This window comes from Elaeis guineensis, chromosome 7 (genome assembly GCF_000442705.2).
Source record: "Elaeis guineensis isolate ETL-2024a chromosome 7, EG11, whole genome shotgun sequence".
In the NCBI taxonomy this organism is placed as follows: Eukaryota; Viridiplantae; Streptophyta; class Magnoliopsida; order Arecales; family Arecaceae; genus Elaeis; species Elaeis guineensis.
The window spans coordinates 96380814-96406283 of NC_025999.2; the positions used below are offsets into that span (position 1 = coordinate 96380814).

The 25470-nt window shown below is 37.7% G+C and overlaps 1 protein-coding gene and 1 pseudogene across 1 annotated transcript; both read left to right on the top strand.

The window, feature by feature from the left end:
- The first annotated feature begins 3140 nt into the window (after window positions 1-3140).
- On the top strand, window positions 3141-9973 carry LOC140859061 (uncharacterized; annotated as a pseudogene).
- Window positions 9974-11458: 1485 nt separating this feature from the next.
- Window positions 11459-24007, top strand: LOC140859060 (uncharacterized). The gene is given in 8 exon segments (XM_073260360.1): window positions 11459-12594; window positions 13985-14326; window positions 14470-14625; window positions 18332-18648; window positions 18732-19560; window positions 23252-23344; window positions 23347-23610; window positions 23613-24007. Coding segments are annotated over 8 exon segments (2346 nt in total). The 5' UTR covers window positions 11459-12428; the 3' UTR covers window positions 23792-24007.
- Window positions 24008-25470: the final 1463 nt, after the last annotated feature.

Below are 25470 nucleotides of genomic sequence, written 5' to 3' on the forward strand. Positions count from 1 at the left end.
GAGACCCTTTATGACTGTTCATATTCTCTTTTTTCTTTATCAAATTTTCTATCCATTATATTCCTCATCAAGTTATTTCTCCCATCCGTAGAATATTTCTCCGAAGTTTCTTTCTCTTCTTCTAAACCCCACCCGCCATTTCTCCTATCCAAGAAATCTTTCTAGAATTTTTTTTTCTCTTTCAAATCTCTCTTCTTTTTTAAGATCTTTGTATCTAAAAGTTCATAAAAATTGTATATCATTTTACCTAAATATGTGTATTGAGATATCAGATGAATATTTTACTAAATATGTATCAATCGATTATATATTATGTACTAATGGATACTAAGCTCAGTAAACTATGTATCAATTTATTTGCAGATGTGTATTAGATTATTGTTGGATGTATATCAAAAAAATTTATAGTATATATCAGTAAGCCATCTAGTATGTATCATTTGCTCATATGCTGTGTACCGATGAGTGCATTATTCTGAAAACTGTATATCATTTTATCTAGAGATATGTATTGAGATGTTAGAAAATATTTTGTTAAATGTGTATCAGCTAGTCATATACTATGTATTATGGATACTAAGTTTGATAAACTATATATCAATTTAGCTGTATATGTGTATTAGATTATTACTAGATGTGTATAAAAAAATCTTATAGTATATATCATCTGGCTATATATTTAGTATGTATCATATAGTTGTATAGTATATATCGTTAAAAAATATATGTCAAAAATGAAGAAAAAAAAGAATGCCTTAATCAAGAGACTAATAATCCCATTAATAGAAAAAATCTTTGACTTTTAGACTGATTCTTTAAGATTGATATTAAGATAAATGTAACAAATTATGAAGCCTGCCCTATATGATATTTTATAGTGCTCGCTCCATACGATTTTTGTTCCCGAATCTATATGCCTGTGTGTATATTCTTATGTAACCAAAAAAAATCTTTATCTATATTCTTTCCTATCCGGATGGCAGCTCTGGTTGCCTCTTTGTTTCACCCATCACCCATGCCGTTCGATAGGTTCGAGTTGTATCTTTCACACAAATGAATAATTCTCCTTTTTCGTGTCATCAACTGTTGGATTGGAGCAATATTCACTTCACGATATGTGAGACAGATGGAAGAATGAAATAAGAGCTTTGAAAGCTGTGCAAGATGAGATCCAATGATGGATGCCACAAAATCATTCTTTAATGAGAAAGATACAACCCGAACACACTATTAAAACGAGCTGATATAAATAGCAATGCACGGAATAGGAATCCTATACAAGATGTTCCAATCAGGACCATCGGCTCGACAGCTCTAGTTGTTGATTCTGTAAATTATATTTTGGTCCCCTCAACTTTAAGCCATTTACATAGGTAGACCTTGTGCCTTAAAATGTTTTAGTTAATCTCTTTAGCTTTTAATTTGAGTCAATATTAACTTTTCCTTGACTAGCACTATGACACCACTTATGAAATGACCAAAATGCCCTCCAGCATAATAAGGCCAAGGGCGAAGGAAATTAGGGGATATCATGACCATCCTAATCCACCTCTTGTCGAAGAGCTAGTTGTGATATGAGGGAGGAGTCACACCGGGTGGCAATGATAAGTGTACCCTTGCATTGCCATTGCCAGCATCTCCCTTCCCTTCATCATATGGACATTGATAGCTCCTTCATCCTCTATGCCACCATGGCTAAAGGCATAGGTGAAGCCTCTCCATCATGACATTCTTGGTGTATGCCCACATTGTTGTTAAGCTCAACTCCTCACCATGAAGCTTGGCTACATGGCCATGTCCATTTTCACCATCAATAATGTTGCCATCGGAACCTCCTTGCCCTCGCCATTGCCCTTCCAAATATTGACTCCATGGTCATCTTCATATGGGCCCTCTTTTTGGGCACCGCCTTGTTTGTAATTGCCACCCTCTTTTGCCTAACCTCACTTGGGTGGCCCATCACTCCCTCAAGAGCGAGCCTGTCGAGGGACTCTATATCTTCACTATCCTTATCTTTATGCTTGCCTATATGTTCATCATTGACACCATCAACATCCACATCCTTTTTGGAGCCTTAGAGATGAGGATCGTGGTCCTTAAGGAGGGGAGATGCTTATTGAGTAGGTGGAGGACCTCATCTTAGAGCACTTTTCCTCATGCTCTACTTTATATCCAATGGCCTCAAAACCAAGGTGGCTATCATCAAGGGGGCAGCCTTGAGGCCTCCCCTTTTCTTGGCCTAAGGACAATTAGGAGATGGGTCATGGGTGGGGGATGAGGGAGTTTGTCCTACTATGGAGGGTGAGGTGGATGGGATGACACGATCACAAAGGGTGTAATGAAGATAGGCATAATGAAATGCTAACAAGTATAGTTTAGGAATAAAATTATAAAAATATGAACATGTCATAGTTAATACTAACTTACAACATCGGCCAGATGGATGGGAGGGTGACATTTATTTAAATTAAAAGTTAAAGGAGCTAATTGAAGCTTATTAAAGGAGAGAGGGTATCTATGTAAATAGCTAAATTTGAGGAAGCCAAAATATTTTTTATATTTTTTTAAGATTGGTAAATTTTAAGCATGTACCACATACGTGCCAACATGCTAATAAATTTTAAAATAAAAATAAAATTTTAAATTATCATAAATCTATAATTTACATTGTGTGGGGCTAATTCAAACTTGACATGGATCTTTTCTACGTTGTGTCCATGAAACATATGAATACACTCGTGTCTTATCGGGCTCATGTGTAGAAGTTACCTTAATTTTTGCCAATACCGATTCGAATGTCAAGATGCGCGATGCACATTGAATATTGATATTTATCATATCTTGTTTATATAAAAATATTAATATCAGGTGTCTCAGCATGACATCAGTTGCTATATCTATCATTTTTTTTTTCAATATAAAGAAAATCAAGAAGAAGGTATCAGTCTATTAAGCCAGCAAAGATTTGACAACTTTTTTGGAATAATCTGAAATTGAATCTCGCCTTCACCAAGATTTAGGAGGAACTGTCGTGTAGCCCATCGTATACGGGTTTCATAACTCAAATGTAACCTTTTGTATGTCTGATAAACTTAGACACAACAATTTGTTTTTTTCTCGGGATTTACTTGTAAAAGTACAAGTCGGCACTGCTAATGAACCTTGGCGCACAAGTTTCCCATCGTTCTCGGCAGAAAGACCCGAGCAAGAAGTTCCGAGATCTACTGCTGCCGCCTTCTGGGAGCAGAGATAAGGAGGAGGGCGGCGCAGATAAGGGATGCAATTCTTTGGAGGGTCGTCGGCGGTGGAGATCGCCCCATCCCCGGCGGCGCCGCTGGGGACGGCGACGGGGCTGGAGGGTAACAACGCGAACGTGCTGTACATCTTCAACCGGAGCGGGGCGTGCCTGCTGTACAGGGAGTGGCACCGCCCGCTTCACACCCTCGACGCCCAGCAGGACGAGAAACTCATGTTCGGCCTCCTCTTCTCCCTCCGCTCCTTCACCGCCAAGATGGACCCAACCAGGTTTCTTCCCCCGATCCCGCACCTCCGTCGCCCCATCTTCCCCTTTCTCTCTCTTTCGATTCGAGCCCTAATAAACCGTCTTTTCTTTGGAGCAGCGTCGACAAAGGAAATCTTGGGGTGCCTTTGCTCCCGGGACAGGGCTGCTCCTTCCACAGCTTCCGCACCAACACCTACAAGCTTAGCCTACTGGAATTCCCTTCGGGCATCAAGGTCACTTGTTCTATAACTTCATTTTTGTTCAATCTAATTGAAATTATTCGAGAAGATTGGAAATCTTTTGTTTAGCCTGCTCTAGAACGTTCGAATTTGAGGAAATTGCATATGATCTTAGTTGCCATGGTGTGAAACCACTGGATTTGATCACTTTGGTCTTTTATGCGTTCTACAAGATTCAAGTGCAATAAGAGTAAATACGCTAGAGTGCATGGATCATTGAGCGTAAAGCAATGCATGCGTGAAGGAGTAGGTGACCATTTGGTCCAGCAAGACATAAAGGCCGTTTTGTATTGTTAAATTTGAGGAATGATTTTGCATACCAGACCATAATTACTTGATGATTGATGCAGTGAAGTTTCAAGAGGTAGAGTTTGCAGCTATGTGTTGTAAGATGTTCATCCAGCTCATCTGTGCATGTACATTTCCATTCCATCTTCACAGCTTCCTCTGTAATCTGTATGCTAGGAAGTACGGAAGTTTCTTTCTTTGGAATAATGGGGTTAATTAGAGCGACTATCAGGGATGGTATAGGATTTTTGTGATTCTATCTCATAATCTGGGCCATGTTTGGAAAAAAGAGAAGTGGAGGAATGTGGAATATTGTAATTCCCAATATATGAATATGGCCCCTAGTGAGCAATAGCATCAAAGTAAGATTAGTCTCTTGAGCTATTGAGAGTTGAATGTTGGAAAATAAATATTTGTGGATTAAATGAATGCTTGGAACTTGATACATAACTTATTAGTTTTCCACGAGCTTTTAGAAGGGAAACAAAATTGTTAGTTCTTCTCAACCATGAATTTGAAACTAGGCACAACAAAAATGGCACATTCTGGATGTCCAGGTAGTTCAAACATAAGAAGGTTTAGTGGATCTTTTTAATTTTGGCAGGCTTGTTCCTTATATCGTTTTCATGGATGGGGTGTCTATGGGTGACTTCAAGAAGAAAGATACTTGATTTTGGTTATATAGGTATAAACTTTGCTAATATCATGGTTCTGTTTATCGTTGAACTCATATACTCAAGTGATGGTTTCATGTAGTGTTGTATATGGAATAATATCAAAATCTTAAGAAGTTGCTGCCTCATAAGTCATATCCAAGCCTCATCATTTCCATGATAAATCCCCCTGAACACTGTAGCTTATAGAAAGGTGCTTTTCATTTAATCTTAAGATATCTTGCTGCTCTTTCACTGAACTCTGCATGTCTTCCTTGCTATTTTGTATCCATATCTGTTGATATCTTACTACTTCACTAGACTGACTGGACTATTCATCTAATTGGACTATAAACATGTTACTAAATGCAGGAGTAGTTAAATATTTTCCAATCATTTTTACGATTTATGAAGCTATTGAATTAGAGTTAATGTAATTGTGAACTCACAGATACATTTCATTCTTTATAACCTGTTGGTTTAGATGCTGCACATTGGTAACCTTTTTGTTTCATATGAGTAATCACTTCTCTAGTTGTAAGGTTATGGACTTGATGTTTACCTCTTTTTGATGGTAAATTTCTTTGCTAGTAGCTTCATAACGTCCATAGCTGGCATTCTTCTCTTGTTGCAAGGTTATGGTAGTATTTTACCGCTTTTGGCTATTAAATTATTTTGCTAGTAGCTTCATAATGCATACTGTAGCGGGCATTTACCTACTCCTCTGATGCAGGTTATTTTAATCACTCATCCTAAGACTGGCGACATGCGGGAACCACTGAGATATATTTACAGCATTTATGTGGAGTATGTCATAAAGAATCCGCTCTATGTACCTGGGACTCCAATCAAGTATGGTTGCTACCATTTATTATGTTAGATATGCTATTATTTAATGTACAAATACCTTGAATCAAATTGACTTGTAGCTGAGCATACTTGTTATAGGTTTATGACTGAAGCAATGGCATTGGTTTTCCATCTAAATATACAAGGGTCCATTTTCTTGACCACAGATTGCATGCCTTGTGCACCGTTAACAAGTCATACTGTTATCATTTGTCAATGGTTGCTTAATCTAGATGCTATCATGCCTTTGGACCTGGAAGGTTGTAAGCCTTCCTGGACAGATGAAAGCAAGTTCATGTGGATCTGCAAATATATAAAATTAGTTCTACCTTCTAATTCCTAACAGCTAGGTTCTAGGCAACATGCCTAGGTTCCAACATAATTTTGTAATAATGAATATTAGGGTTCGTAAGTGCTGATGAAAGATTTCTTGTCTCTGCAAATTATATAATTGTGAACTATGAAATATGAACTGAACCAGTCCGGTAATGGAAGGAACAAGTCAGACTGTTGAAAAGTGCTCTCTGAGGATGCATAATCTAAAGATATGGCTGTATATGGCAAGGTGGCTGTCTGGTTAAACTTCAAAACAAGCTAATGTTGCTGCTGATCTTTGGAAAATATCGTACTATAAAATTTGGTCTGAATCCAGCATGGTAATCAAAAGGGAGAATACCAAATATCAGATATTTATATTTTTGTACAATTTCAAAGCATAACAAAATCCCTTTTTTTTTTTGAGGAGAATATGTTAACCATGAAATTTGAGCCAAATATGTCCAATGACATGAAAGGGATGATTCAGACTAGCATTTGTATACTGCGTGTAACTTGCTGACTCAGATGTTGATGTGGCTGCAGTATGATGGATATGGTCAGGGGTAAGTACATCAATAACTATTATGAACTACAGTTATCAAGGGAAGTGGCAGAGAATTGAGTTACCAACTAAGATTGCAAAAGCTAGACCTTTGTAAAGATTAGGGGCTCATCTTAGACAAGGGATTTTGAAATGGAAGATAAGAACTTAGAGAATCCTGGGGATATGCATATGTATGCACACACACTTAAAGTCATCTGCATTTCTGAATTTTGTTTCAATGCAGCATGCTGTTTCATGCCACATGTCTTTGAACTATGTGGTGGAGAAATGAGTGATCCACAAAGTCCATTCTTTTTACAGAATGAGGCAAGTTTTGATATTACTCATTCTCATATTGCAAAACCTATATTCTTTATTTCTACCAATCGATTCTCAGGTTGTGAGCCTGCTTTTGGAAGATATAATGGCTTATCTAGTATTAACTTCTTCTTTTTAATAGCTACCATTTACCAATCCTTTTACAGAATCAGGGAAGTTTTGATATTACTCATTCTCATATTGCAAAACCTATATTCTCTATTTCTACCAATTGATTCTCAGGTTGTGAGCCTGGTTTTGGAAGATATAATGGCTTATCTAGTTTTAACTTCTTCTTTTTAATAGCTACCATTTATTCTCTATTTTGAAACCTTTTAGCAAAAACATTCAAAATTTAAGTTGTACTATCTCCACTTATCTCATCTTAACCTTTCATCCTTATCCTTAAATTATATGAAGCAGCTTAATTTCCCAATTTTTCAATATCAAAAATAACCCTAATTAAATTTCTTGTTTAAAAGGCTAAAAGCATGCTAGAATTCTATTGAATAAGGGACTCAAAAAGCTTCTAAAAAGGTCATGTTCTTATGAACTTTCAAGAGATGAGAAAGAGATATTTCTGAACCTAGAGATAATGAATTATTTTCAGATATTTTAGAATTTAGGTCTTACTTACATATATCAAATCTAAAATATTTAGTGGCCGCATGCATCTGCATGTTTTTTAAAACCAGTACACTGAATAAATGCCTCATTTTCAACATTCCTTTCTTCCCCATTTGATTCTTCCCATTTGGGAAGAGTTTGTGTTCATGGTTACAGGGTTGCTTGATGGCTATATTAGGAAACCCAATTAAGATATCAATTATCAGAAAAGGGATTCCTGTCTTTCCTTCTTACAATCGCACACTCAGGCTGCTTTTTTTTTTTTTTTTTTTGGGTCTTGGCATCATATCACTGCTACACCTACAGAACATATTAGATTTAGAGCAGCAGTTCATCACTCCTCAAACCACAATACAGCCTATAATTATTTCTATTCTAATACTCTTGCTTAATATATGAAGGTACATTCATGTTCCATGTGCTGTTGGATGGGTTTTGATCATTTTTCACTTAGCATTATTTCTAACATACATGCAATACTTGCACACATACATAGAATGAACATGTTTTCTTTCTTTCAGAATATTGTGGAGATGTTGGTACGTATGTATGCATGCATGCATGTGTGTGTATATATATCTGGGGACATACATGTGTCCTCAGAGGCAGACATATGCCAATGGTACGTACATTGGATCTGCACATGCATTTCCTTGGATTTGTACTTTCAATCTGTCCATAACTCATGCATACAATGGACGTGGGCATGAAAGCATTGCATTAATATAGTGAATAAAATTGATGCATGCATGAAAGCAATGCATCAGTACATGTGCTGAGCACATGCTTTGTGGTTTCTATAAAAGAAGGAACACTTGGTAGTTGGCTGTGAACCCACCAATCATGGTGGTTTGGTGTAGATTTGATAAAATTACTTCCTGTTTTGATTTATGAATGTCTTTCTCTTTCTTGGTTATATTAGAGAGTAAATCTGGAGGGGTGTACTTAGAAAAGATTCTATATAGAAGGGAGGCAGGATGCATGGCCTTGCTTTAATTGCTTGGCCTTGGTGCAAATATCGAGCCACTTGGTGCATTTTTGTTATATGTGGCAGGGAGTATGCTCATCCATTTATCCAAATAACTATATGTGCACACATAATTACGCCCTTATATTTCAAGCTTCCAGTCATGAATACATGAATTTATGCATACATGTGTATGTAAATGCATCAGCCAATATTCATTTATATGTTAATGCATCAAGCAACCTACATGTACAAATTGTATGTTGAAATCTTGATATTTTATGACTTGCCTGATTGCGAGTCCCCTTTATTCAAATAACCAATAGCTCATTCAAATTAAATATTTTTCCCTTTTATGTTACCATTTGTAGTTTCGATCTGTTCTGCTAGAGATTGCTCTTAATCTGTGACTCAACCAAGCACGTAGATTAGCCATCTATTTTCTGTTGCATTGTTCAACAGTGGTGTGCAGTTCAGATGTTCATCCAACTCACTGTGCTGTTTCCTGCCAAGAAAAGTAGTGATTTCGAGTGTAAATGCACTGCCTAAGCTGGGTGGCCATTGCTTTAATTTATCTATACAAACTCCTAACCAAAAATTAGTTGTGCCAGACTCATGCATGTAACTTCATAGCATTTCAATTTAATTATGCAAACTTCATTTATAATTAATTTTCAACTTCACAACAAAACAATAGGAGTAATATGTTGCACTTTACATGCTGTGTGTGTGTGTGTGTGTGTGTTAATTGTGTTCTCGCTTTGAAGATATGGATATGCGTGATGCCTGATTACTGTTTATCCTTTTTGTAGATGTGAGCTCTTCAATACAAATCTTGACCAATATGTGAAGACTTTGATATAGCTTACTGAATGCTGAGGTAATTTCCCAATACATCATGATCTTTTTAGATAAATCTGTTGGCTGGTTATGATTTTACATGTTTCTAAGCATGGGGTAGCAACTATCGCATTCTTTTTCCACATGAAACAGTTATGAAACCCCTTGCTTGATGGACAGTTGGGTATTTGTCTTCTTCTTCTTCTTCTAACTCGTCTATCTTCATTCATTCAGTCAATTTTGTATTCTCATTTATATGTATAAAATCAATTGTTGTTGTTTGCATATATTGTACAACCTTAATGTTTGACTAGCGCATGCTAAACTTGTGCTAGCCATCGGAATATTCTAGTCATTTATGAGTTCTCATATCTTCAGTGTTTGCTGTCAGAACTGCTATCATCTAGGAAAGATCCTTTACGGCAACCGGAGAACCACAGCTTATATAAGTTTCTGTACGTACCTATGACTCTGGATATCCTGAAAGCCTGGACGTGGAGAGGCTTTCATTCTTGGCTGCACATATTGTACCTGATAATATCCAGATGTGCTTCACTCTAATATCTTTCTTGTTGCTTGGCTTCTGAATGCTATATTCAGGAGTTTGAGCTCGTAATTTGCTCTAATTGTGCAAAGTGTAGCATGTTTAGATAGAGTAAAAGCCATTGGCTTGTCCGAGATGGAAGAATTTGGATAGATGACTTATCTGAGTGTTTTGTTTTATTTTATTCTATTTTATTTTTATTGAATAAGACAGGACCAATTCTTAGTTCTTCATACCTTTATGTTGGAATTCTTCTTCTTGTTTTTTTTTTTTTTTTTTGGATACCATTCCGTTATGTTTGAGTTGTTACAGAAAACTATTATGTTAATTTGTTGTTTATAGATTTTTTTGGTCATTGAGGTTGTTTTCTTTCCTTAAATTTCACTGATCTTCTAAATATCTTGCAAGTCCAGCTACTTCTTGTCCTCGTGAAGTGATCACTTGAAGGTCATTACTAATCTCATATGTCCGAGATTTGGTAAAATTGCATATTCAGCAACTGCTGTCAAAAATAACTGATCCTAGGTTTTTCTACACTGCTCTGGGAAATGAAGGCCTGTTCTGATTATATATATATAAGTTTTTGGCCAATGATTGCCTTTCTTTTTCTTTTTTATTTTATAGTCATCCAAAAACAGGAGGCCAGGACTGTGAACACGCTGTTGCGTTTGTTCATAACAGAACAGATTTAAGCCACCCCGGCTATACAATTCCCCAAGAAGGAGACCATGTTCATTAATAATTAATGATGCAATGTGGGTGTTCTGTTCATGGTGCCATGAATCTACATTTCCACTAGTAACAAATTATTGAAACTTGATATCACCAATCTATAACCATGATCATAATTGACAATCTCTTTTTAGCTATCTGAGCTCCCAGCACTGGTCCCGGAAATGAAGATCGAACATCTTCATCCGCCCTCTAGTCCATAAGTCCTTAAATCAAGTTTTGAATTTTGTGAATTTTTACAATTTGCTCATGGTCAACTCTACACAGTTTCTAGATTCTGATCATTATACTTTTTTTGCTTTTGGCTGCTACATGTACACAAATGCTTTTCTCTATTAAATGTACCCTCTCTCATCCTGTTTGTTGTGCTTGAACTTGCTAAATAGCTTAGAAAGTCTTACAACATACTGAAAAGAAAGAGGGTGGTGCCAACCGTTGAACACTTGCCACGGTTATCACAAGCTACTGCGGCCACCAAGGCGGGAGAGGTTGGCAATTTTTACGATATATTCTCTCCTATGAGATGGTACATGTGTATTACTGTCCAGTGCAGATTCACATGTAATTCACTCAAGTCCAACATACAAAGTAGCATACTTTTCTCTTTTAACTTCTAATTTTGTTGCTTGATGTCTCGAAAGCTTACTAGATACCTTTATGTTCATTGATACACCACTTTCTTTTTGCTGGGAAAATACCATTCTTTCATTCTTTGAGATGCCAGAGAGAGCGAATTAACATTGGCATGTACACGGCTAGAAACAAAAAATCAGGATTTGATACCGTCGAGAATGAAATACGGTGATCCTTTCAATCCATTCTAAATTGCTTACACTTAATCAAGGCATTACATCCATTTACATGATTAGTATTATTATGAAAATTCATTATCATGCTGCTAATATTTGATGGTTTCCGTGTGCTCATGTCCACTTGTTCAAGTAGCCATCTGGTATTTAAATAAGTACATATTTTTTATTTCTAATTTCTTTTAATTTTGCTTGGACACTACAGTATTTTGCCATCATACCAATATAACGTTTTTCAAAAAGTAACACAATTCAACGAAGGAATGAAGGCATGCAAAGGTCAAAAAATATCTGGTAGGGTGTACGAATCAACAATTCTGAGATTTACCAAATGCTAAAAATTATAAATTGAGAAGCTTTCACTGTTCGAAATTTACCAGGATAGAAATTGGAAATCCATGACCATTCACGTTGCTGGTATATCTCTTCTCCCTAGAAATCTAAACGAATACATAAAAACGTTATCCATATTACCATTTAAATCCAATCCGAGCCACTCATACTCGATCAAATTATTGATTTAGACATTCTCGATCAAGTTCCATCTGCCTACTCTGGACGGCTCTGGACCGAAGTGTCCACACAAAAATAGATAACTGGGAAATAAGATCACAACGTTACCCTTATTTTTAAGAGACGCCAAATATTGGCACCTGGGATTACTGGGAGGTGAGGACACGTGTAACAGCCTCGCCCATGCCAACACGGCCATCAGCGGAAGTACAAATCCCATGCGCCTGGGGTACACGACATCTCCTCGCTACCCCTCCTCCCAACTCCCGACTCCTGACCTGCCGGAATATTCTGTCGTGACGGCAATCTCTTGGATTTTCCGAAAACTATATATACCTTTCTCCTCTCCTCCTCCTTGCCCTAAAATACGCAGCCCCCTTCTTTCCCCACCTCTCCCCACCCTACGCCTCTTTCCTCCGCCGACCTATCGCCTTCCCACCTTTTCTTTCTCCCGCTCGCTCATCTCTTCTCTCGCGTCCGCCGTCTCTTTCTCGCTCGCTCGCTCGCTCGATCCCTTACCCCTCTTTCTCTCTTTCCATGTGCTTGTTCTTCCTGGCGTGGAGATCGATGCGCGGTGGAAGCCTTCGAAGGGGATCCGCCGGCTGAGCGAGGAGAAGTGCTTCGGATCGGGAAAGATAGGGACTTTCTTGGTTATCTAGGGCGCAGAGTGCTCTTTCTGTGGTGGATGGACGCAGTGGAGTTGCCCCTGCCAGCGAATGTGGTTGTATCGAAGCTCTTGGCCACCGAGGGTTTCGGGAGGGTTGGAGAGCCGGAGGGTAGGGGATCTGACGGCGCCGATGCTCCTGTTTTCGGAAGTCACAATCTTTCTGGTTGCAGCCCTTATCGTAGCGGTACCATTTTTGCCATTTGATATGATAAAAAATTCGATTTTAACAGCTTAGAAGGGATAGATATCGGCTTTTTAGACTATATAAGGGATAAATATTCGCCTTTTTACATGAATTGAGGGTTTTTGTTTTTTTTGCTGATTTGCTGCTTCTTGGAGGGGTCGATGGATACACGGGAGGACGGTAGCTCGCATTTTAGGTGTCTTGATAAATGGATGCTGTACCCATGTAATAAAGTTGTTCCTCAAAGATAGGGTTTTGGTTGTCAGGAATTGAGAGCCCATATATTCTTGCTTTTTATGCATGTAAGTTATTTTATTCTAGAAAACTGGGTGTGATTACCTACTTAGAGATTGATTAAACAATCTTCTGGTGGAAATTTTTTGAAGGCCATGGGGTTCATCTTTTCTTGCTTTTGTTTGTTGTTACTTTTTGGTTCTGGAGAAGAGGGTGTAATTACCTTGTTAGGGATCTACTACTTCTGGTGCAATTTCTTGGAAATCCATGGAGTGGCTTCTTTTAAGCCAAGGGGTGTCGGTATGCATATCATGTTGTCAGTTTGATTGGAAGAAAACTTTTTGTCAGATCTGCTGCTTAACAGCTACTTTGACATCGGTCCCTTGCTATTTCCTCATGGTTCTTGCGGTGATGTCTGTTATTGTCATATTTGTATGCAGTAAAAGTTCGCATTACTGCATGTATGTTTGCACAGATTTATATTTATACATGTTTATGTTCTTGGTCCTTCATTTTACTTCACATCTATAAGTCTATGGAAGCCCGGGAGGAGAAAGAAAAATGGTCACTTGGTGACATGACATCTTTTCTCATTTTGATCCTTGTCTCATTGCTTTCCTTGTTTGGTTTTACATTATTATTCTGAACATTATCATGATACAGCAATGAAGTTTATCAAGCTATATAGTTTCGGAGTTTTCTTCCTAATGACCTACCAAGCAGGATTTTTTAAGAATTACGGCTGATATTCAGTAATCATAATTGGGCAACTTTTCACAATATCTTTACATGCTGCTGTGCTCTTCAGATATCCAGAAGATATACTTTCAACATATTTACTTTTGCATTGCCATCTGCCTATATAATTAAAGGTTCTACTTTTTGTTTGTTTGAATCTTGATATCTATATTTAGGTTAGGAAGTATTGGTATTGGATAAGTTATTGATGCTCAAGAGCATAATTTTTTTAATTATTTTCTGGCAGTTCTTTAAACGTGAGCATATGATGTTTTTACTTCTTTTATTTTACAAATCTTCTTTTCCGGTAGTATAAGTCTTTATATTGGGACAATGATGTATTTATATGTTGTTTTTTAAGCACAAGAATATCTTAATTTTTTGTTAACTAATTTTGAACCCATTATATCCACGCCAGATGCCAAACTTCAACATCTAATTCCTGAATGCACTTCAGTTTCAAGAAACAAAAAGCTTGACTCGGAGCTTTGTATGCATGAAAACATGCATCCTAGTTCCAAATGTGAAGGTAATGGTAAAAGGCATCACCTTGGGGAGGCAGATGTACCTGTCCCATCACTACCCAAGTATGAGGGCAGATCGTTGAACAAGAAATCTGTAAAAAGGTTGAATACTTTCCCTTGTTCTAAGCGACCAAGAATAGATCAACCTGAAAATTCTGTGACAAATTCTGGAGTTGGTGACCGGAATAATATGTCAAGGACAATTGGGTCTGACAGCATACGATGCACTTCCTCTGGTAAAAAGGAAACCACTTTTGGTTTTACCTTCCTTATGGTGTCTGCCTCTGCATTTCTTAGTGTTATTAGATAATCTAAAGAACAAGATGATGTTTGTCATGGCTGACAGTGTTGAGTCTTGATTTTTCATTTGATTATGCAGATAAATACCGGATGGTCAAGCAGAAGCGTGGTCAGGATGGAAAGAAAATGGATAAAAAGAGTTTTAGAGGTTGTTTGAAAAGTAAATATGATTGTTTTACAACAAAGGCTGGGTTAACCAACTGTGATTCTACCTGTGGAGGAAACAACATTCTTGGTATGCAATAACCATGTGGAATTACCTTTTTTTCTTTCTGATGTTTTTTTTATGTATGTTTTCCATTAGCATGTGCATGCGTCTACTTGTGCATGCGTGCGTGCATGCATCTACTCAGAAATGCCCACTCCCATGCATGCACACATGTATATATGTATAGGTATATATGTATATGTATATAAATTAAATATTTTTCTTTTAGAGAACTTGCTGGAAAAGTTACTCATTTTGTTGTCTCATATGGTGTATACATGCACACATGTATCAAGTGCTTTTTCACATGGAAGGAAGCAAAATCATATGAGTCTTTAAAATTTTAAGTCTGAAGATATGTGTATTTCTGGATGCATATGATGGTTGAATTGCTTTATTTTCAATAATTGATAAGCAGGCAAAAAATTTCTTGCAACATCTTTCAAAAATGAGTTTCTTTCAATCTCCAAGTTTCCTTTCTTGAAAGTTGTTTGTAGCCCATGATGGGCTTCAAAGAGATTTAGCTGTTCTGACATAAATCTTATTTTGCTGAAGAAGTTACTTTGCTCTCTATTATATTTTATAAGGGTGTCAATGGGCGGGGTTGGGCCTAGGCCCAAAGCAAGCTGAAGGTTTGAACCCTAGGCTCGCGAGCCCATCTCAACCCAGATCTGGCCCAAAAGTATGAGGCCTGAGCTTGACCCAACTCAATATATGCTTTGAAGCTAGGCCGGGCTCAGAACCAGCTGTATGTAATTTTTAGCATTATCTTCGACCGAAGCCTACCCCAAAAATTGACCAGGCCTCATTTTGAGGCCAAGCTTGGCTCATGACCCTAAAACTTGAGCCCAAGCCCAGTTGCTTTAGGGTTGAGTTGTGGGGCTAGGCCAGCCCATTAGCAGCCCTATGACCATTGCTTTATTTTGTCTTTTGATATCACTCTCATCCCCTTTGTTGCATTCATGTAATGGTAGTCTTCAGTGATAAGGAAACTTACCTGGTATTGAATATAACATGTTGAATAAACGGATGATCAGTTTAAGTTCTGCTACTAAATATTTTTAAGAACTGCAGTATTCATTACCTTTATGGTGTGACCTGGCAGGTGTATCTCCATGTTTTTCTGAATATGGTTGTGTTTCTAAATATGTTTTCATGATATTGAGGTCTAGCTCCTACTAATCTACTACTAACGTTATCATGGTCTTCCCTGCTTCAGTCGAAATCCAGATGTTTTCATTGTCCAGCACTTGGTGATATCACCTTATTCCATTCTACAAATCCTTTGCTTCTAATTATGTACTCATTTTTCACCCTTTTTTTTAAAATAATAAATTTCCTTTGTAGCCTCAAGCATTCAATGATCACAAAATTCTTAGAAGCATCTTTGTATGCCATCCATGTCATCCTTTTTTCATATGATAATCTATCATCACACAAATTATATCAGTTGGGTATTATTTGTAATTTTGCTAAGTTATGAGTTGTTGTCTCCATGAAAATTGTATAGCATATTCTGATTTTTGATTTTACCAATATTTGGCTTGATCCTTCAAAACTTTATCATTTCCATTTGCTGTCACCCATATTCTCGACTCATCCTTTACCCTATACCCTCTGCAAATTGCTTATGCCATGGCATGTACTCTCATTATCAACAAGAAGTTTTTTTTCTAGGAATTTGCTTGCCTTGTGGTATTTACAACACCTGTTGCTCCATTTTGTAGTATGCACATATACATATGTACATATATATGTATGTATGTATGTATATGTGTATATATATGTGTGTGTGTGTGTACGATGGACTCCACCTTCAAGATCTAAAGCATTGAATATGATCTATACCAAGGATCATTATGCCGATATCAGGGCTTGGACTGGTTGCTTGGCGGCACAGTTCGATACACCCTCATACTGTTCCATGCCGGGCATGTACTGGTATAATAGAGAGGGTGGGGGATCGGAAGAATGGGAGAGAGAAAGAGAGAGAGAGGAGGGGAGGAAGGGAGAGGGAGGAAGGGAGGGATAGACAGAGGGAGAAGACTAGTTGAGGATGGCAGAGTGCATCCCGACAAGACAAAGGATGGGGGAGAGGTAGAACAAGGGGGAGAGGGAGAGAAAGAAAGAGAGAGGGGGAATAGGATGGAACAGAGGAGGGTGATAGATGTTCGGTGGAGGCCCACGGAGTATTAGGGAGCTATGCAGAGGTGCTCTGCCTCTAGTTCCTTTGTTTTTCAAATTAAAAAGGGGCCCTCTTTGGGACCCTTGTTTCGAGTGAAATAGGGAAATCATGGGTAAACACCCTCCTCCACCCCTCCACACAGCTCCTTGACCATCCGCCAGCCATCTCCCTCCTTCCCCCTCTCCCTCCCTCCCTCCCACCCTCTCTCTTCTTCTCCTTTTCCTTCTTCCTCTCCTCCTCTTTCACTAGTTTCTCGATTTTATTATTGGAACCTTCTTGGTCTGCCGTTTGTACATCCTAGTATTCCTTGAACCAGGCGGTTTGGGATGATTCCGCCTTCCTTGATCTATACTAAAAAAATGCTTAGAAATCAAAATGTATATGTTTGGTGTTTTCTAACCTAATCAAGTAGGTGTCGAATGGATAATTTTAATAGTATAATGCAATATTTTACTATGATCTAATTATCAAAACCTAGTGAATTTAAATTCATCCATGTCTTAAGATGTGTAGAGCATGGTCCATAATGTGGAGTTTCAATTCATGTTCCTAGTTATGTATTTTATCACAGAAGTGTAATTGTTACCATTCATTTTTGTACCGACTTGATGGATATGCTAGAAACCACCAAATATATATGAATTCTAATTTATAGGCCTTTTTTATAGTGTCTATCATATTCAGTGGTTCGGAACTTCAAATTGGATGATCCATGATTGATTTTACAATTGTTAGCTCCTTTTTCGAGGAGTTAGTGCAAGGTGTGTAGTACAACTATCTATATGTATGTATGTATGCACACACACACACACACACACATACACTACGCATGTATGTATGTAAACACACATATACATGTAATCTTAATAATACCCAATTAACCATGTCGTTTATGGTTGTTGCTCTTATATGATCTTCTGTTGACTCGCTAGTGTGCCACATAAGTTTGATTATGGGAGTTGATCCAATTTTCTGTTTTACATTTATTCATAAATAGCTATCATGATATTCCTTTAATCACATTATGTTATCTCAATTCTTTCTGTTTCATGGATAGACTTTGGCAAAGCTGCTTTCTTCTCTTTTCGAATCTGATGTGTAATATAGGTTCCCTTATATTTAGCCTTAATGGCCTTCTCCCCTCCTCCATTAGCTTTTTTCTTTCTTTTAAAATTTTGGTTATTTTTTCAAAGAAAATCTTCAGACTCTCTCTCTCTCTCTCTCACACGCACACACACACACAGACATATACACGTACATATACTGTCAGAAATCAAACCTAACAGATATTGGTTATCTTTTGATTCTTTGGATTCTATAGTACGAGATGACATAGGATTTTGCATATGAAATAATGGATTTATTATGTGAATTCAAACCCCGTAAAATAATACATCTGGCAGATCAACATTGCTTCAGTTAGTACCTTCCAAGAATCACCAAGGCAATAGCAAGATTTTCTTTGCTGCTATTGATCATTAGGTTTCATAGGCAATCTAGTTTCGTGCTTACACAGATTTATAATTATATCTTACCATTTCAAATCAGGAATATATGGTCTCAAGTCAGATCTCCGTGATGTTACAAAGTGTATGGATGATCTGTCATTGAATGAACTTCTTGACAGCAGTTACAAATACCCTAGCTTATGTCCTGAAAAAGGAAAGAGAGCCTCCAATGTCAATGAAAATATTTTATCCTCAGTTAGAAAGGCTTGCTCTATCCTTCCACTCCAGGGTGCAGTTGATAACAATGGGGATGGAAAAGCTGTTATAGACTTCTTGAAACCTAATTGCTCTTCACTGAACTTGTCTGAATGTGATAAGAAGGATAAGGGCATTGATGAATCAGTACCTTGTAGCAAGGTGAGTCTACAATTTATGTTATTTTCTCATATGAATGTAAATATAAAAGCATTTTTTAATTATTTATTTACACTTCTCACCAGGATCCTTGTCAGTTGAGCTTGAATCTCTCCACTTTATACCAGCCTAAAGACATTTTAAAGCAGTTAGCACTTCCTCCAGCTCAGGAGCTGGATGCTCTTTTGTTGTCTGCTATGCACATGACAGCTTTTCGTCATGCTAGCTTGCCACATTTTCCTTGGTCTTTTTGCCACAGTGGAGCCTGCAAACCCAGTGTAGATGTTGGTAAATTGGCTTCAACAAAGAGCACATCCCAAGGTAAATGGGTTAGAATAGGAAGCAATTCCACTTCCTTTGGAGATGATCAGAGTTGCTTCTCTGAAATGGAATTGATGTCATTTAACCACAATGAAGATCCTTTAATCCAGCAAAAGATTGATGTTCTTCTTCAAGATGCGAACGCCCTGACAAGATCTGTTAAGCCTCCATATAAGGGACCATCCACTACAGTATGCACTATGTCAATTTCTCCAGAAGCTTATAGTTCGAGCAATGTCGATTTGAAGAAAGAACCTGGTGTTTCTGGTTCATTTATTTCTAAAAGGTGTAATTTAATGGAGGAGCACGTCGAATCTTCAGATGGCCATCTGGAATTTGACTATAAAGATATTGTGTTTTTAAAAAGTTCTGAACCTGAAGTCCATGTGAGGTTTAAAGGACTTGAACCAAACTTAGTGGATCCATCACAGTCTACTTTGCAATTTGAGGACAATGAAGTCACCCAAAAAGCACAGGACACAGTAGGCAGACATGGTTGTTCAGAAAATTGCTCTTGCTACTCTTGTAAAAGCACTTATGGTGGATGTGATCAGAGTTCACAGTATTTTGTTACACCAAAGATATCTAAACCAGGTAATATGCTAAAATTCAACATGCATTAGTGGAGGCATTCCATAACTTGAAAAGCATATATCATGTTCTCTTCTCAGGTTATTGGTTCTTTGTTTTCGAAGAAAAGTTGATGCCAATATTTTCCACCTCATCTTTGAACATAATTCGCTAGCATAGTTTATCCATGCAGAATAGATGCTTAATGAGTTAATGTTATTTCATTTTTAGCATGATGAGGTAGTTGAAGCTGATAAATTAGGTGGTAGCATTCATTATGCTTATCCTACTGTATGTGAGAAGGAAAAAATAACGGTTTATTGTTGTCTTTTGGATTTTTCTAGTGAATATTTGTACATTGAGACACGTCATTATCTGTTGAGTAGTTATGTTGTAGAGAATGTGTAGCAGCATAACTGTGGAGTTTGATGTATCTGTTTGAATGAAGTAAAAATTCAATTTGTTGTTCATATATATTAGGCACAAAGAAATGCATGAATCCAGTGTTCAAATAATTTGTATGTGATCTGTGTGATTTGAACATGTGGATTGTGATTTCCTATCTGTGTATACAGAAAATATGGGATTTGCAAAGCCATCATGGAAACAGTTTGTGTTTATTGAAAGTTAATTCTGTCCATCTAGAATGTGATTTCTTTTTCCTCTAGCGGAATATGGAATGATTTTGACATTTTTTTGCTCTGTGATGGAATGCTTTCTGTTTTCAGGTGACCTTTTTAGTTTTTTGTTGTATATACTATTAACATTTTTTTACTGTTCATAAGAGAGAGCTGATAACTGATGCAGTTTTGCCTGCTTCTGTTTCATGGGGGATTTTTAAAGTATCTAAGACAGGTGCCTTGTGTATTCGTTGCAAGACAAAGAAAAAGCATTACAAACATTGGTTTACACTAGAAGCCCACTTTCTATGCATGCCTTCATTCTTTGTGCATGCATGCACTTCCATGTACATGTCAGGTAGTTCCAGATTGCATGGTTGAATGTGGCAATTATCTCATGTTATGAGAGTACCTGAAATATTGACTGGGAGTTTATTTATGTTTACTCAGACATGGAGAATTACTGGTCACTCTCTCAGAAAGGTTAATCAATATATGATCGTTCTTTTTGTTGAGGCAAATCACCTGGTATTCATTTAGAAATGTTTCAAGATTTATTTTTTTTTGGTTTCATAATAGAAGGTCCTAAACTAGAATAATTTTTTGGGACTTTAGAGCTCTTTGGTCGATACAGGACATGAAATCCTAAATTTACTTTCGAGTTAGAGTCAATATAGTATTAGGAAATCTTATGTTAGGCTGTCTTGATAAGTTTAACTTTTGAGATATTAAATTATGCATCAATTGTATTTTTTTTCTTTAATATCAGAGCTGAGGGAAATGGTATCATGAGATGTTATTTGATTATTATGTAGTTGAGTTATTACTGTAGCTCTTTTTTGATAGTTGTAGATCCTCAAAGTATTTCTGAGTTTCCTTTAGACTCACTAATAATGTTGAGCATTGATTTAGAAGCTTAGCAAAATTGTAAAGATGATAGCAATGGTATATGGAATCTTTGGCTTGATTATAAACTGAAGCAGATTTCCTTGACAGAATTTGAATTTCTTAAAACATGACTAATGGAAGTCAAAAATGCATACTTTATCATATGCTGAAGACTTTATGGAGAATCGCATAATGGATCATGAAGTTCAAATACCCATTTATTGTCTAGGAAGTTCTCATATAGATGCTGAAGCATCTGACAACATGATGACAGATGGAATGTGCGAAGAAATAGCGGAGGTCAAATTTTTGCTTCTCAAGCAAATCTTGCAGTTGTTTATCCTGTTTGAGGCCTATTCAAGTGATGAAGAAACCTAAACTGCATTTGATTAGGTTTAGGAGGAGAAGCCTGGTGATTGGGGTGATGAAACTCTGCTAGAAATAGAGAACTCAAAAGAGACATTAAAAAGAAGATTAAGAGGGTTTTCACAACCATGAATAAGCGATGGTGGGAGCTTTATTGCCTCCTGTGATCGACAGTTACTCCTTTCTACGATACAGGCACAACAATTGTGTCTAACTAGGAGGCTACCCTTGCTCATTTGGCTCAGGACATCATTAGAGTTAGGCGCAATCCCTTGGTTGAGATGCAAAGGGGGCCAATGAGATGGCAAACTCCATAGCTTTTGGAGCTTTGTGTGGTGCTGCTGTTTATGTGGTTTTCCTTCTTATCTTCTTCTTTTAGCTGGTAGTATACTGATTTTCAACTGAAATCCCTTGGCTGAGTTTCAAAGGATAGCCAATGAGCTGGCAGGCACCATCCATAGCTTTTGGAGCTTTGAGTGATTCTGATGTTTGTGTGGATTTCCCTCATATTGTCTTCTTCCTTTAAGCTGGTAACATTCTGATCTTAAACAATATACACATAATGGAATGGCATCACCATCTTTTTTCCTTGTGAAGTGTGAGTGACAGTGACAAAATGGACTTGGTTAAGCTAAAAAATACATGTACCTTGAATATATCTGGTGATGTTTTGATCCCTTTTACTACTTGTATAGATAGTGGTTCACATTAGGAAGCATCATGAGTTAAGGAGTTAAAAATGGTTCTCTCTCGGGACTTTCATGGCCCACAATATTCACATATGTATAGAAAGGTAGCTATTTTGTGGATTCAGTACATGATGACTTGATGTATAGCTATGCTCTACTTTCACATGCTACAAGATCTACCTATGGTCAGGTCAATATAACTCTGAAATGTAGGATCTTAATGGCATATATTTTTTTATTCAAAATTAATGTGGCACTAAGCAGGGGAGTTCATGAACAGTGACATTGAGATCCTATAATGTAGCATGGGAGCCCACAAGAACAAACAAGCTGATTTCGTGGAGATTAACAGCTAAGAGGAGAGAGAGAAATAACAGAAGAAAAAGCAAATTCCAGAATTTTTTTGCAGTCCTTTATAGAAGACTCGAATATACACAATATATAGTACAAAATGGTTTATGTTTGCCATGTCAATTAGCTTCATTGAACTTGTGCTTTGAGGGCACCAGAGCAAATGTACAGACAGATTTAGTTTGGATCTATTAATCAGAAATGTCTGGCCATGGCCACCAAAACCACTTTGGCAGAAGCAAAGCTGAAAGAAAATTTTGGGCCAAGTTCTTTTTCGTGCCACTTGTTTTATGACATGCTTGATAAAAATTCTTTTGTAAAGCAATGTCATACAAACCTTGGATTTTGATGGAGATTAGCTCATCTCAAAATTCCACAAAGATCGACTTCATTCAGACGATTGTGAGATATGTTTTATTAATTTCTCAAGTCCCATCTCTAGAACCTGTTGTAAAAAAGGTTTAACCTTAAAGCCTAAGGCAATAAAAAATCATCATCTTCTGGATTAAGCTTGATAATCTATAGCTTCAGTTTTATAATTGGACTACTTGATATTTATGGCCTTTATTAATGCATGGATGTATTGCTTTAGGCTTGTAGCTCACTGAAATTATTTGCTTCTCTTATTCTGTGCTTCTTTTCTTTTCCCATCAGGAGTGCAGCATATGATACTCTTGCCTGCTATTTTTTCTGTCCAGAATCCTCTTTCCTGTTGTTTCTCTGATGAAATTATTTCTACTGTGTTGTGGCAATTCTGTTCTCACCCATTCTGACCTCTACAAATATTTGCTAATTAAATAGGCTACTCACCGAGGGTACTGCTCGCTGCTGAAATACTATGTGAGATGGGACGCTGTTCCAATGCTGTCAAGACTCGAAGCCATAATAGTGGGGGATAAAATGGCCCAAGACACCTTCACAGAAGCCCATGAAAGCACGCAAGTCTTCATTTTCCATGGATAAATCAGAGAGCTCATTTCTCATGGGTAGGCATCATGATCCTGTTGGAAGTACAGGCCTTCCATCTGTGAAACATAAGATGATGAGTGAAGATAAAAATGATCTCACCCACATGAATAATACTGGCAGAGGATCTGTAAGATGGTCTGTTCCTTTGGAAGGTGTTACGTCTCCCAGCAAACTGGAAAAAGACCTAACCGTCGCACGAGGCCATTGCATAGCTATGCCACCAAGCCTTCAACTCTGATGCCATCCCCTGTTCAAGGCGAAAAGGGCTTTGACAATCGTCAGAAGCTTAGGAAAGCGACGGTGACATCATCAGTTACCTTTCGGGGGTCGTATATTAAAGACTGGAACAGGGGAAGGTGCAAGAGAGTGTGACTGTAAATTACTCTTTAACATACGCAATCAATGTCAGAGCTGCTTGTTGAGAGGCTGTGAAATACATAGATGGGGGTCTGGGTTGAGCTTCTCAGCAGGTGACAGGTTAGATATGTAGCCTTACAAAGGTTGACTGGAGGGGAGAAATGTGCCTCAATTGTTAGGTTGGATGGGGGGCTGTGTGAATTAATTGGGCATTTTTGTGGGCCAACTTGTTGTTTGTAATGGTGTACTGGTTGTTTACATTTGCCATATACAGTGCGGTGTCCCCACTTCTCTCTCTCACCCACAAACCCCTTGCTTTAACAGAGTTCTACAGACAGGTCTTTCCTTTTGTCTAAATTTTCTTGGCTGGGTATCTGGGATTACATCTTAGAGGGTTGTCAGGTTGATAGCTGGTCATAAGATCTCTGTGATTCTTTCATTGTGGGATTAGATTTCTTTCTCTATACTGATCCACATTTGATTGGAAAAGATTTGTATGATTGTGAAATTGTTGATATGCTAGCAAAACTGGTTCTTAGCATTCGTTGCAGATGCAAGCATTGTTTCGCTGAGAAAATATAACTGTATCTGAGGGGCAATATTTCCACTTTTCAGCACATGGAAATGGGAAAGGGAAGAGATTTAAGGAGCCGATCATAATGAATGGAGCTACTAGTAGAGTTTTCTCTTCTAATTGGAAGGTTAAATGGACACTTCGATCTTGTCCAAAGGGGAGGGACTTTTAAAAAAAAAAACTTACGGGATTAGAAAGATTAATGCAATGTTATCACGAGGTTTGAATCTTACACTTATCCATAAAAGAACTTCCGAAAGTCCACAAAGCAAGCTCTTGGGAGAGGAGCACAAACGCCCACGAGCATGCACCGTACCATGAAAACTTGAAGCCACCATTTCAGTCTCTTCAAAGTAGATGATTCAAAGTAGATGGAGTTTTTTTTTTCTTTTCTTTTTTTTTTTTTTTTTTTCTAGAAAAGAAGTGGAATAGCGGAAAGCCAATGCGGGTGGCTCCACAACATCTTATTTTTGAGAGAATGGGTGGCCTGACAAAATCTACCAACTCAGCCTTCATCCAGTTGCGGGGTTGATTAACACGACGCCGCCAAAGAGACCCCGCAACCAAAGCGAAACGGACAGCCGCCCTCCCTACAAACAAATGTCTTTGGCGTTTCGTGCTCTCTAAGATAACGATGACGTTTGGAGCTCTCTTACCTAAATCCATCCGGATCAGAGAAAATATTTGGAAAAAATAGCACAAAAGAATCATTCAATTTATAACAATACAAACACAAAACGTCATCCTTGGTGTTAAATCCATCCATAGAAAAGGAAGATTGCGAAGCAACATCTGATCCATGACGGTCATACAAACACAAAAGCGCACGCAATGACCAATCAATAGTAAGTTACTCAAAAAAAGATCAACCAATAACAAGTCACTAAAATGAAACCAAACCCCATATAGATGGCACGGAATCTTCTACAACCACTCTTTCTCTCCTTGTTCACCAACTCCATCAGTGCCTTGCGAGGAGCCCCCCTTCCACCACACTAACCTAGCAGCCACCCCGGCCGCCTGCATCCTCCTCCTCAGCTCCCTACCGCCGTCCGGCGGCCTATGCAAAAGCAGGCATTAGTTGAAACATGAATTCTGAATGCACAAATTCAAAATCCTA